Source organism: Salvelinus alpinus, chromosome 36 (assembly GCF_045679555.1).
Source record: "Salvelinus alpinus chromosome 36, SLU_Salpinus.1, whole genome shotgun sequence".
In the NCBI taxonomy this organism is placed as follows: domain Eukaryota; kingdom Metazoa; phylum Chordata; class Actinopteri; order Salmoniformes; family Salmonidae; genus Salvelinus; species Salvelinus alpinus.
In genome coordinates this window covers 18689219-18704138 of record NC_092121.1, presented here as the reverse complement: position 1 = coordinate 18704138, position 14920 = coordinate 18689219, and the positions used below count along the sequence as shown (strand labels likewise).

Here is a 14920-nt window from a genome sequence, read left to right as displayed (position 1 = left end):
TCCGTTTTATTTTCACTAGATGGTGCCCTATATCAAGAAACTGGGCGCAGCGTTTGACAAGTAGCCTATACTCACACAAGTTATATAAACTGGGCTGACAACTAGCCTTTACTCACAGAAGTTCTATGTTTATTGTTGCAGAAATCTGTAAATGAACATGAAAAATCTGAAAAGGCTGCTTTTAGGCCTAGCTAAGAAGTAGTCAGTGAATTATATCATTTCAAAAAGTAGTGGATTTATTAAAAAAACACTTTTGATGCCTAGGGGTGCGTTCGTAAAATGTGCTCTTGCTATCTTTTCCGATTTCAGATCACTCTCGTCTGAGTGTGCAGTAGTGCAGAATAACTGATGAATTTACGAACATGCAACACACGTTGAATATGACCGGTGTCGGCAAAAAAAACGTAGTTAAATTGTTGCCATCAGCACAGTTACAGTCACGAACGCTCTAGGAAACATGAAAACAGCCTAACCAGCTCTGCTAGGGCGAGTAAAATGGTCAGATTGAGGTGTTCTCTCGTTCATGTCTGGAAGTAGCTAGCAAGTTAGCCAACTTTAGCCTATTAGCTTGGGTGCTTGACTGCCATTGTGAGGTCAGAACACTCGGATCAACCCTACTCCTTGGCCAGTGTGCGCTTTGAACGTCCCCCCAAGAGCGAAAAACTTTGAATTTACGAACGCTCAGAGCGCACTCTGGCAATCCAGAGTGAATTTACAAACGCACTCACAGTTTGAGTTGCGCAAGTCTGGGCATAGTACTTGACTTGAGGCGTCACAAGTGGCTTCCACCCCTGCCTGAAGCACTCTTCCCATCTACTGTACATGTCTACATGAGTGTTGTCAGAACGTAATTACTCTCTCATGACCTCATACATCTATTTATGAAGGTAAGCAATTGGTTGATCTATTAGTCTCCCCAGAGTTTCAATCTGTGTTCAGCACAAGGGATTTTCAAATGGCTTAAGGTCACTTATGTTGGCTACATATTTATACTGACTGCTGAATAATTATGGATATTGTGCATTAGATCTATCTCGAATTGGTATCACCAGTCAATACACACACTCACACACACACACACACACACACACACACACACACACACACACACACACACACACACACACACACACACACACACACACACACACACACACACACACACACACACACACACACACACACACACACACACACACCTTCTTTACTTGTACAGTATATGTATATTGTACAGTATATCAGTAACGTCACTGACTTTAGGTCGTCAGTTCATTATGTTTTGAGGATGCTATTGACACTGTAGCTTATGCCCTTCTTGCAGAAGGCTACATTACTTCAACACTGACACATGTTTCCTGTACAGTCACACTCTCTCTCCAACACCTCCAACATGGGCAGCCAAAGAAAAGACAGCTTCCTCTGGGGAAAAGGTAAGGTTTTTACGTTTTACAGTCCATTTTGCAATGTAACAACATCCCTAATTAGGCTATAGTATCTGGGGACTAACACCATGAACAATACATGAGTGTCTTTATGTAAGATGATGAAGTGTTGAAGTGTCAGTAGACAATGGGGGTTTGAGCCGTTGCTGTGAATATCTTACTTGAGAAATGAAAATGAAATACCCTAATAAGAAAGTGTACTGATATAGTACCTGTCTTCACAATAGATATTCACTACCGTCTACACTGACTATTGTGCTTACAGTCTGTTTACCTGGACCTATATACACTGTGGTATAAAGTCAGCAGTGTTCAACGTATTCAAATGGTTTGTTTTGATCACTTTTACCACAGTGATGAATGTTATTCACTTTATTATAGCATCACCTGACTTTATAGAGACATATTGTTGTCATATAGCCTTTATATACCTCAAGTTCTCATTACTGACTATCAAGTAACGTTCAGAGGTGTTGCTCACAGTATAGTGTTCAACAATCTAATTGCCAAGATAGATGGAGTTTGGTGATGTTGTATTATCTAGTTAATGTTGTACTGTCTAGTTAATGTTGTATTGTCTAGTTATAATGGTGTGTTGTCTAGTTATAATGTTGTGTTGTCTAGTTATAATGTTGTATTGTCTAGTTATAATGAGGTATTGTCTAATTATATTGTTGTATTGTCTAGTTATAATGCTGTATTGTCTAGTTATAATGTTGCTTTGTCTAGTTATTTTGTTTTATTGTGTAATTATAATGTTGTATTGTCTAGTTATAATGTTGTGTTGTCTAGTTATAATGTTGTATTGTCTAGTTATAATGTTTTTTTGTGTAATTATAATGTTGTTTTATCTAGTTATAATGTGGTATTGTCTAGTTATAATGTTGTATTGTCTAGTTATAATGTTGTATTGTCTAGTTATATTGTTTTATTGTGTAATTATGTTGTGTTGTCTAGTTATAATGTTGTATTGTCTAGTTATAATGTTGTGTTGTCTAGTTATAATGTTGTATTGTCTAGTTATAATGTTGTATTGTCTAGTTATAATGTAGTGTTGTCTAGTTATAATGTTGTGTTGTCTAGTTATAATGTTGTGTTGTCTAGTTATAATGTTGTATTGTCTAGTTATAATGTTGTGTTGTCTAGTTATAATGTTGTGTTGTCTAGTTATAATGGTGTGTTGTCTAGTTATAATGGTGTGTTGTCTAGTTATAATGTTGTGTTGTCTAGTTATAATGTTGTGTTGTCTAGTTATAATGTTGTGTTGTCTAGTTATAATGTTGTGTTGTCTAGTTATAATGTTGTGTTGTCTAGTTATAATGTTGTGTTGTCTAGTTATAATGTTGTGTTGTCTAGTTATAATGTTGTGTTGTCTAGTTATAATGTTGTGTTGTCCAGTTATAATGTTGTATTGTCTAGTTATAATGTTGTGTTGTCTAGTTATAATGTTGTGTTGTCTAGTTATAATGTTGTGGTGTCTAGTTATAATGTTGTGTTGTCTAGTTATAATGTTGTGTTGTCTAGTTATAATGTTGTGTTGTCTAGTTACAATGTTGTGTTGTCTAGTTATAATGTTGCGTTGTCTAGTTATAATGTTGCATTGTCTAGTTATAATGTTGTATTGTCTAGTTATAATGTTGTGTTGTCTAGTTATAATGTTGTATTGTGTTATATTGTTTTATTGTGTAATTATAATGTTGTTTTGTCTAGTTATAATGTTGTGTTGTCTAGTTATAATGTTGTATTGTCTAGTTATAATGTTGTGTTGTCTAGTTATAATGTTGCGTTGTCTAGTTATAATGTTGCGTTGTCTAGTTATAATGTTGCGTTGTCTAGCTATACTGTTGTGTTGTCTAGCTATACTGTTGTGTTGTCTAGTTATAATGTTGTGTTGTCTATTTATAATGTTGTGTTGTCTATTTATAATGTTGTGTTGTCTAGTTATAATGTTGTATTGTCTAGTTATAATGTTGTGTTGTCTAGTTATAATGTTGTGTTGTCTAGTTATAATGTTGTGTTGTCTAGTTATAATGTTGTGTTGTCTAGTTATAATGTTGTGTTGTCTAGGTATAATGTTGTGTTGTCTAGTTATAATGTTGTATTGTCTAGTTATAATGTTGTGTTGTCTAGTTATAATGTTGTGTTGTCTAGTTATAATGTTGTATTGTCTAGTTATAATGTTGTGTTGTCTAGTTACAATGTTGCGTTGTCTAGTTATAATGTTGCGTTGTCTAGTTATAATGTTGCATTGTCTAGTTATAATGTTGTATTGTCTAGTTATAATGTTCTGTTGTCTAGTTATAATGGTGTATTGTGTTATATTGTTTTATTGTGTAATTATAATGTTGTTTTGTCTAGTTATAATGTTGTGTTGTCTAGTTATAATGTTGTATTGTCTAGTTATAATGTTGTGTTGTCTAGTTATAATGTTGTGTTGTCTAGTTATAATGTTGCGTTGTCTAGTTATAATGTTGTGTTGTCTAGTTATAATGTTGTGTTAACTAGTTATAATGTTGTATTGTCTAGTTATAATGTTGTGTTGTCTAGTTATAATGTTGTGTTGTCTGATTATAATGTTGTATTGTCTAGTTATAATGTTGTGTTGTCTAGTTATAATGTTGTGTTGTCTAGTTATAATGTTGTGTTGTCTAGTTATAATGTTGCGTTGTCTAGTTATAATGTTGCATTGTCTAGTTATAATGTTGCATTGTCTAGTTATAATGTTGTATTGTCTAGTTATAATGTTGTGTTGTCTAGTTATAATGTTGTATTGTGTTATATTGTTTTATTGTGTAATTATAATGTTGTTTTGTCTAGTTATAATGTTGTGTTGTCTAGTTATAATGTTGTATTGTCTAGTTATAATGTTGTGTTGTCTAGTTATAATGTTGTATTGTGTTATATTGTTTTATTGTGTAATTATAATGTTGTTTTGTCTAGTTATAATGTTGTGTTGTCTAGTTATAATGTTGTGTTGTCTAGTTATATTGTTGTATTGTCTAGTTATAATGTTGTATTGTCTAGTTATAATGTTGTGTTGTCTAATTATAATGTTGTATTGTCTAGTTATAATGCTGTGTTGTCTAGTTATAATGCTGTGTTGTCTAGTTATAATGTTGTGTTGTCTAGTTATAATGTTGTGTTGTCTAGTTATAATGTTGTGTTGTCTAGTTATAATGTTGCGTTGTCTAGTTATAATGTTGCGTTGTCTAGCTATAATGTTGCGTTGTCTAGCTATAATGTTGCGTTGTCTAGTTATAATGTTGTGTTGTCTAGTTATAATGTTGTGTTGTCTAGTTATAATGTTGTGTTGTCTAGTTATAATGTTGTGTTGTCTAGTTATAATGTTGCGTTGTCTAGTTATAATGTTGCATTGTCTAGTTATAATGTTGTATTGTCTAGTTATAATGTTGTGTTGTCTAGTTATAATGTTGTATTGTGTTATATTGTTTTATTGTGTAATTATAATGTTGTTTTGTCTAGTTATAATGTTGTGTTGTCTAGTTATAATGTTGTATTGTCTAGTTATAATGTTGTGTTGTCTAGTTATAATGTTGTGTTGTCTAGTTATAATGTTGCGTTGTCTAGTTATAATGTTGCGTTGTCTAGCTATACTGTTGTGTTGTCTAGCTATACTGTTGTGTTGTCTAGTTATAATGTTGTGTTGTCTATTTATAATGTTGTGTTGTCTATTTATAATGTTGTGTTGTCTAGTTATAATGTTGTATTGTCTAGTTATAATGTTGTGTTGTCTAGTTATAATGTTGTGTTGTCTAGTTATAATGTTGTGTTGTCTAGTTATAATGTTGTGTTGTCTAGTTATAATGTTGTGTTGTCTAGGTATAATGTTGTGTTGTCTAGTTATAATGTTGTATTGTCTAGTTATAATGTTGTGTTGTCTAGTTATAATGTTGTGTTGTCTAGTTATAATGTTGTGTTGTCTAGTTATAATGTTGTATTGTCTAGTTATAATGTTGTGTTGTCTAGTTACAATGTTGCGTTGTCTAGTTATAATGTTGCGTTGTCTAGTTATAATGTTGCATTGTCTAGTTATAATGTTGTATTGTCTAGTTATAATGTTCTGTTGTCTAGTTATAATGGTGTATTGTGTTATATTGTTTTATTGTGTAATTATAATGTTGTTTTGTCTAGTTATAATGTTGTGTTGTCTAGTTATAATGTTGTATTGTCTAGTTATAATGTTGTTTTGTCTAGTTATAATGTTGTGTTGTCTAGTTATAATGTTGCGTTGTCTAGTTATAATGTTGTGTTGTCTAGTTATAATGTTGTGTTAACTAGTTATAATGTTGTATTGTCTAGTTATAATGTTGTGTTGTCTAGTTATAATGTTGTGTTGTCTGATTATAATGTTGTATTGTCTAGTTATAATGTTGTGTTGTCTAGTTATAATGTTGTGTTGTCTAGTTATAATGTTGTGTTGTCTAGTTATAATGTTGCGTTGTCTAGTTATAATGTTGCATTGTCTAGTTATAATGTTGCATTGTCTAGTTATAATGTTGTATTGTCTAGTTATAATGTTGTGTTGTCTAGTTATAATGTTGTATTGTGTTATATTGTTTTATTGTGTAATTATAATGTTGTTTTGTCTAGTTATAATGTTGTGTTGTCTAGTTATAATGTTGTATTGTCTAGTTATAATGTTGTATTGTCTAGTTATAATGTTGTGTTGTCTAGTTATAATGTTGTATTGTGTTATATTGTTTTATTGTGTAATTATAATGTTGTTTTGTCTAGTTATAATGTTGTGTTGTCTAGTTATAATGTTGTGTTGTCTAGTTATATTGTTGTATTGTCTAGTTATAATGTTGTATTGTCTAGTTATAATGTTGTGTTGTCTAATTATAATGTTGTATTGTCTAGTTATAATGCTGTGTTGTCTAGTTATAATGTTGTGTTGTCTAGTTATAATGTTGTGTTGTCTAGTTATAATGTTGTGTTGTCTAGTTATAATGTTGCGTTGTCTAGTTATAATGTTGCGTTGTCTAGCTATAATGTTGCGTTGTCTAGCTATAATGTTGCGTTGTCTAGTTATAATGTTGTGTTGTCTAGTTATAATGTTGTGTTGTCTAGTTATAATGTTGTGTTGTCTAGTTATAATGTTGTGTTGTCTAGTTATAATGTTGTGTTGTCTAGTTATAATGTTGTGTTGTCTAGTTATAATGTTGTATTGTGTTATATTGTTTTATTGTGTAATTATAATGTTGTTTTGTCTAGTTATAATGTTGTGTTGTCTAGTTATAATGTTGTGTTGTCTAGTTATATTGTTGTATTGTCTAGTTATAATGTTGTATTGTCTAGTTATAATGTTGTGTTGTCTAATTATAATGTTGTGTTGTCTAGTTATAATGCTGTGTTGTCTAGTTATAATGTTGTGTTGTCTAGTTATAATGTTGTGTTGTCTAGTTATAATGTTGTGTTGTGTAGTTATAATGTTGCGTTGTCTAGTTATAATGTTGCGTTGTCTAGCTATAATGTTGCGTTGTCTAGCTATAATGTTGCGTTGTCTAGTTATAATGTTGCGTTGTCTAGTTATAATGTTGTGTTGTCTAGTTATAATGTTGTGTTGTCTAGTTATAATGTTGTGTTGTCTAGTTATAATGTTGTGTTGTCTAGTTATAATGTTGTGTTGTCTAGTTATAATGTTGTGTTGTCTAGTTATAATGTTGTATTGTCTAGTTATAATGTTGTGTTGTCTAGTTATAATGTCGTGTTGTCTAGTTATAATGTCGTGTTGTCTAGTTATAATGTCGTATTGTCTAGTTATAATGTCGTGTTGTCTAGTTATAATGTTGTGTTGTCTAGTTATAATGTTGTGTTGTCTAGTTATAATGTTGTGTTGTCTAGTTATAATGTTGTGTTGTCTAGTTATAATGTTGTGTTGTCTAGTTATAATGTTGTGTTGTCTAGTTATAATGTTGTGTTGTCTAGTTATAATGTTGTGTTGTCTAGTTATAACCTGAGAAGGGAGTAATGAATAACCCTCATCTAAACACCGTGAGAAGCTGTTACGAGGACAAGACTAGAGCAGATCACTTACTAATGGACATTACTGGGGCTCATTCTATAAAAAGCTGAAGTTCAGCAGTTATATTTAGCTAGTGCTGAGAAGTGCAGTATGTTGAGTTACTGTATGCTAGGGTTGGTGTGAGGGTGGTTGTCAAGGCACATTTCTGACACCTTTGACATTTTCAGTGTATACAGGAAGATGTCTCAATTAGGTCTCAGGGGTTTTGTCCGACTGCTTCATTTATGCATTGGATGATAATGATGGTTTCATCTGTATGTTTGTGTTTGTGTGTATAATCAATTATACAGCTTCCACAATGCTTAGCTCAATGGAGAAGCAGGAGATAGACACCATGAAGTTTCATAAGAGTGACCTATTAGATGACATTCAGGTATAGTAAATCATCCTCTCAACCATGGCTCTTTTTGTACAGTCAAAATGCTTTATGAAACTGCATTTTGCCAGAATAAAACTAACTGTATTGTGACATTACCTACAGCAGTTATTACATTCACAAAAGCCTCCCTCAAAAGTTACAACATCTCAGAAGCATCCAGTTTTATGAGTAGACTGACCCTGTACCTCTGTATATGCCAAGGGCTTGAATTAGCTATGGCTAAAACACCACATATTATCATCTCATCCCTTTGACATCATTTTCCCTTGTGTAGAAGCTGAGGTTGGAGATTAACAGCGTCATGACGGAAATCCACAACATTGAGGCGGACGAGGAGAAGTAAGTTAGAACTTGCACAATGGCTCATTCGGATAGGTTACCATTGACCAGTAGGCCTCTTCCTCTGTGGGAGAGTTAGCTACAGTAACACTTTGCAGTGTGTGGTAGCTTCTTTTGAATCTATCACAGCACAAACACCAGATCAACAATACTCCCTGGCATCCATCTTGACAAAGAGGCTCCTCTCACATCTGTGACGTCCTATCCCTCCCTAACTCAGACTAAGAAAGGTATGGAGGCATAGCCGCAGGTAGTAGAGGTGCACCCCCTGACCCCCCCCCCCCCCCCCACTGTGGTCACCTCTTCGTACTCATAAGTAGGCTCTGGGGGCGTTGTCGTCAAGAACAAGAACAGATTCTGCCCCCCATCTGTAAGGCCCCTCTGTATATGTGTGCTTCCTGTTTCTTCACTAGCAGCTACAGGAATGTGGTAAAACTCTTATATGTCAGCAGCATGAAACACTGAGACATGTTCCAGGCAGGACAACACCAGCTTCCTTTAATTGTCTCACTCTCACTGTGTGTGTCATCTCTTATACAGTGGACACATACTGTAGCTAGTATAACGCTCATAGGTAAAAGTGGTGTAATTAACCTTTGTCAATATTTATTCTGTTTTGTCTTTGTCTCTCTTCAGCAAAAATGTTGTGAGAAACAAGAGGTTCTTATGTGGGAAAAAGAAATTCAACATGGATCCTAAAAAGGTGAGCTCATGTCACACACTGTAATTAGAGCCCTTAGTTTTTCCTGGTGAGGTTCTCTGGTAAGACAAAGTCATAACATTACCCAATATGGAATACACTAAACACAAATACATACGGATCAGATATGTACCGAAATGTGAAGTGCTTCAATTATAGAATTTAAGTAGTAAAGATCTGTATAGTTATCACATCTCTACTGATGGAGGCTTGCCACAGCTAGAAGTTGAAATAGTTAACTGCAAGATGACAGAACAAATAATCTGACACAAACGAATGAATGCTGAGCGAGTGACGTGACTTATATGCAGAAGTGTAACTGTGCGGAGGCAGAGAGAGGGGGAGAGAAAATGAGAGAGAACCACATCCTGTTCCGTGAAGAGGTGCGGAGGCGTACACTCCTGCTCAAACCACAAACACCCATCCTTTCCTCTCATCTGAAGAGAGGTCAAAGCCATAATATGAAGTCCCCCTGGCCTGTATGGCCACCCTGGAGAAAAGCCTGGCCTGTATGACCACCCTGGAGAAAAGCCTGTATGACCACCCTGGAGACAAGCCTGGCCTGTATGACCACCCTGGAGAAAAGCCTGGCCTGTATGACCACCCTGGAGAAAAGCCTGGCCTGTATTACCGCCCTGGAGAAAAGCCTGGCCTGTATGACCACCCTGGAGAAAAGCCTGGCCTGTATGACCACCCTGGAGAAAAGCCTGTATGACCACCCTGGAGAAAAGCCTGGCCTGTATTACCGCCCTGGAGAAAAGCCTGGCCTGTATTACCGCCCTGGAGAAAAGCCTGGCCTGTATGACCACCCTGGAGAAAAGTCTGACCTGTATGACCACCCTGGAGAAAAGCCTGGCCTGTATGACCACCCTGGAGAAAAGCCTGGCCTGTATGACCAACCTGGAGAAAAGCCTGTATGACCACCCTGGAGAAAAGCCTGTATGACCACCCTGGAGAAAAGACTAGCCTGTATGGCCACCCTGGAGAAAAGCCTAGCCGGTATGGCCACCCTGGAGAAAAGCCTGGCCTGTATGACCACCCTGGAGAAAAGCCTAGCCGGTATGGCCACCCTGGAGAAAAGCCTAGCCGGTATGACCACCCTGGAGAAAAGCCTAGCCGGTATGACCACCCTGGAGAAAAGCCTGGCCTGTATGGCCACCCTGGAGAAAAGCCTGGCCTGTATGACCACCCTGGAGAAAAGCCTGGCCTGTATTACCGCCCTGGAGAAAAGCCGGTATTACCACCCTGGAGACAAGCCTGGCCTGTATGGCCACCCTGGAGAAAAGCCTGGCCTGTATGACCACCCTGGAGAAAAGCCTGGCCTGTATTACCGCCCTGGAGAAAAGCCTGGCCTGTATTACCGCCCTGGAGAAAAGCCTGGCCTGTATGACCACCCTGGAGAAAAGCCTGGCCTGTATTTCCGCCCTGGAGAAAAGCCTGGCCTGTATGACCGCCCTGGAGAAAAGCCTGTGTTTGGGTGTGTGCAGAGGCTAGAGATCCAATCAAGCAGATCATTGGTTTCTTTAGCTGGAAGCTCTGCATTGTTTAGATATAAGAAGATATATTGCTTTTGGTGGCTCTCTCAGAATGGCAGACAATGTATACAGAATATTTCATATGTCCATGACCACTACTGCACATCACAGTGCTTTGGACCTCATTATGATTTCTGCTATTTTTTTTATTACACATGCAAGTATGCGATAATGCATTCATATCTTCCAAGTTCAAACATGTTCATTGACTTGTCATGGCCTCTTCCCCCAGGGTATTCAGTACCTGGTTGACAATGACCTGTTGGAGTGGACAGCAGAGGCAGTGGCTGAGTTCCTATACAAAGAGGAAGGACTGAACAAGACAGCCATTGGGAACTTTTTAGGAGAGAGGTACACAATGCTTCTGAACATGACCAGGATAATGATGGCTTTGTTGATGGGGATAATGATGACTGTCATAACCACTCATTATCTCAATAATCTCCATATCACTGATTTGACTCTTGTTTGTGTTCATGCAGGGAGGAAATGCACCTTCAAACTCTGAAAGCCTTTGTAGAACTACACGAGTTCTCCGACCTGAATCTGGTGCAGGCACTGAGGTTAGTGCTGCGCTACACTGGTGTATCTCTTACACTCTACATGAATATATTCTCATTATTATATTCATTTCCACAGTAAATCCTGTCTGATCCCTGTCTGTTCCCTGGCTCATCCCTGTAGGCAGTTCCTGTGGAGTTTCCGTCTCCCTGGAGAAGCCCAGAAGATTGATAGGATGATGGAGGCATTCGCTACACGCTACTGTGACTGTAATGCAGGGGTCTTCCAGTCAACAGGTACTGTACAGTACTGTAGTGCACAGGAACCAGCCTCCTCTACCATGCTGCTGACTCCCTACACTGACAGATCAGCAAGACAGATGGGGAGGGGGTTGAGGAGTACATTTTGAGGCATATTCAAATCATTTCACAAAGGTGATGCTGATTAAGGATGCAAATACAAATCATTGACCCAACAGTAATGAAATGTGTGGGTGTTTCAAACAGACACCTGCTACATCCTGTCCTTTGCCGTCATCATGCTGAACACCAGTCTCCATAACCCCAACGTGAAGGACAAGCCCACTCTGGAGCGCTTCTTCAGTATGAACAGAGGCATCAACAACGGGGGTGACCTGCCCAACGACCTGCTCATGGTGAGTCCTCAGGGGTCAGAGGTCAGGAGTTAACGCCACTCTCAGAATGTGACCCCTATTTGGTTGTTGTTGTCTGTAGCTGTAGTTAACTCTCATCTACTACCTCATTAAATCCAGAAACTCTATGAGAGCATTCGGAACGAGCCATTCAAAATTCCAGAGGATGATGGGAACGACCTCACACACACTTTCTTCAACCCGGACAGAGAGGGTTGGCTGCTCAAAATGGGTGAGATGATTTGCAATATAACTAGCTGAGGGAATTGTCTTATAATTGTGCCATTACCAAGCATTAAAAATAAGCTTACCACAGAATGATCTGATTTCCTTTATGGAGTGTGTTGGATGGAGAATTTTATGATTAAACGTTTTATTTGTGTAATGAAATGTTAACCTTTCCTCTCTGCAGGAGGAAGGGTGAAAACATGGAAGAGGCGGTGGTTTATTTTGACAGACAGCTGTCTGTACTACTTTGAGTATACCACAGTGAGTATGCTATACCCTCAACTTTGTCACAGGGTTTGCCAGTAATGGAATTTAGGATAAAAGATGATAGTAGTTACTGCTAAATGATAGTCCTTGACCAAAGCATCTCTCTCTCCTCCTCCCTCAGGATAAAGACCCCATAGGAATCATTCCCCTTGAGAACCTCTGTGTGAGAGAGATAGAAGACTCTATCAAACAGGTACAGTGTATTCCACTGACTGCATACTTCTTTTTACGGTTTATGGCAGTGCCACCTGTTCTATGGTGTTTCAGTCTCATAGTCTGTGCAGAAGTCACGTTTACAGAAGCTACTCTCTTAGCTGTCATGGCACAGTATGACTCATAGCCTCCGTATGAGAAAGGAAGGTTTTAACTGGAAGATTAGGAGTAATTAGACCAATATACTATGGGATCATTTCCTTTGAAAAAAAAAGTTATTACCAGTAATTTGGCTTGGGTATGTGTTTTGTGAGCATTTGTATGCATGTGTGTGCTTCTTTGTGAGCAGTATTGTCTAGAGATCTACAACCCCAGAGGGCAGAAGATCAAGGCGTGCAAGACAGAGAACGGAGGCAGGGTGGTGGAGGGGAAACACCAGTCCTACAGGATGAGTGCAGCCACAGCAGATGAGAGAGATGACTGGATAGGCTCCATCAGGTCAGACACCTCAACCCAGGCTTAACACATACCTGTACTACACGCCATACACTTCACAAATGACGTCCCAAAGGACAGTTGTGTCCTGGCACCAGGACACACCTGGCAATCAATAGGATAAAGTGAACTTGATGATGATTATCATTTGGACACTTGGCTTATTTTTCTCTCTGTCTTTCCCTCAGAGCAAGTATCACCAAGGATCCCTTCTACGACCTGGTGTCATTGCGCAAGAGGAAAGTCATCAACAACAACAATGCTTCACAGGACTAAGACATCAGACATGATATAAAGCATCATGGGAATTGAGCCCGGTAATGATCTGTAGAGGTCCCTCTCCGTTACAGCCAGTTTTTTTAAATGCTTGGAAATGATGGACTGGTTCAAGTAAATAGACATGGCGCTTAACGTTACAATGCTGTACAGTACAGCATTAGTGCAATACTGTAACTCAGAATGAAAAAAGATAATTGTGACCTGTGTGTGGTTTAAAGCTGTCAAACCAGAATCTCCCCATACCTCATACTGTAGGTCTAATTTTATGGTTGAAGTTAGTCGCTCGGTCTGTTCAATTACTAATAGAAAGTGATTTCTGTCAATATTTCTTAGAAATAAGAATTTAAAAGTACGTGAGAGAGTTGCAAACCAAAATAAGTGTGTAGCACTGTAAGAATAATGCATCATTCTATAAGGACAGATTTGAACATGTAATGTATAATGCAAAGTTACTAAAATGTAGTTGTATATAGTTCTAGTTGATTCTGTACCATAAGCATAGAACAAAGGAAATATCAGGTAAGCATTACGGAAATGCACCACCTTTTCACCTTGCACCAGGCTCAGCGATTTCAGTTCCTAGTAAGCCTCTGTACTACTAGCCTTTTCCTCTCCCAAGCCTATAGAATTCCTGTTACGTGGACACAAATCTTCAACACTGATTCAGTGTTGTGACGTTCTTTCATTATCTTAGAGGCATTGTATAAATATATTTTTTTAAATATGTATGGATTTATTTTTCAACTCATAACATACGTATTTTGTAAATACTGTATTATAATAGAAAGTTATTTTGCACATTGCCTTTAAAGTACAGACAGTGATAATACACATGTCTGTATACATACCTTAATAATGTTGAATAAATAATAAATAATACATACATATTTCATTATAAATATGTGTGTACTTCTTTCACAACAGATGGCAAATAGTAGCAGATTATCATTACATCAAACGGGCCTAAAAAGCGGGACTGAAGACCTTTCTCTTCAGGAAGGCTTTATGTTGATAGCGGTGCTCATTGGTTTCATTGTCCCTTGTAGCTTCAGCTGTGTTCTTTGTGTCAGTTTCCCTGTTCATTTTATATTTATTCTGTATAATGAAATGCGCTTTACAAATGTAATACACCTTCTTCTTCTTCTTCTTATTATTATAATCATAAATATCTTAGATATTTACTGAACAAAAATATAGACGCAACATATAAAGTGTTGGTCCCATGTTTCATGAGCTGAAATAAAAGATTGCAGAAAAGTTCAAAATGTTCTAAATTTTTATTTTTACAAATTTGTTTACATCCCTGTTAGTGGGCGTTTCTTCTTTGCCAAGACAATCCATCCAACTGACAGGTGGGGCATATCAAGAAGCTGATTAAACAGCATGATCATTACACAGGTGAACCTTGTGCTGGGGACAATAAAAGGCCACTCTAAAATTTGTTACACAACACAATGCCACAGATGTTTCAAATTTTGAGGGAGCATGCAATTGGCATGCTGACTGCAGGAATGTCCACCAGAGCTGTTGCCAGATAATGTAATGCTTGGTTCTCTACCATAAGCCACCTCCAATGTTGTTTTAGAAATTTTAGCAGTACGTCCAACCGGCCTCACAACCACAGACCACGTATAACCACACCAGACCAGGACCTCCACATCCGGCTTTTTCACCTGCGGGATCGTCTGAGACCAGCCACCTGGACAGCTGATGAAACTATGTGTTTGCACAACCAAATAATTTCTGCACAAACTGTCAGAAACCATCTTAGGGAAGCTCATCTGCATGCACATCGTCCTCACCAGGGTCTTGACCTGACTGCAGTTTGGCATCTTAACCTTCAGTGGTAAATGCTCACCTTCGATGGCCACTGGCACGCTGGAGAAGTGTGCTCTTCACGGATA

General features: G+C 37.4%; 1 protein-coding gene across 3 annotated transcripts; it reads left to right on the top strand.

The window, feature by feature from the left end:
* The first annotated feature begins 798 nt into the window (after nt 1–798).
* Nucleotides 799–14281, top strand: LOC139565117 (cytohesin-4-like). Of its 3 annotated transcripts, XM_071385206.1 has the most exons (14): nt 799–887; nt 1364–1430; nt 7779–7861; nt 8142–8206; nt 8843–8909; nt 10674–10792; nt 10924–11004; nt 11126–11238; nt 11449–11597; nt 11715–11826; nt 12007–12083; nt 12211–12282; nt 12592–12740; nt 12926–14281. In XM_071385206.1, exons 1-14 carry the CDS (start codon nt 882–884, stop codon nt 13011–13013), a joined length of 1248 nt encoding a protein of 415 aa, XP_071241307.1. In that variant the 5' UTR covers nt 799–881; the 3' UTR covers nt 13014–14281. The 3 variants fall into 3 exon arrangements, with proteins under 3 accessions (XP_071241307.1, XP_071241306.1, XP_071241308.1); XM_071385205.1 differs by lacking the exon at nt 799–887 and having other exon boundaries at nt 1275–1430; XM_071385207.1 differs by lacking the exons at nt 799–887; nt 1364–1430; nt 7779–7861; nt 8142–8206; nt 8843–8909 and adding an exon at nt 10254–10383.
* The last annotated feature ends 639 nt before the right edge of the window (nt 14282–14920 follow it).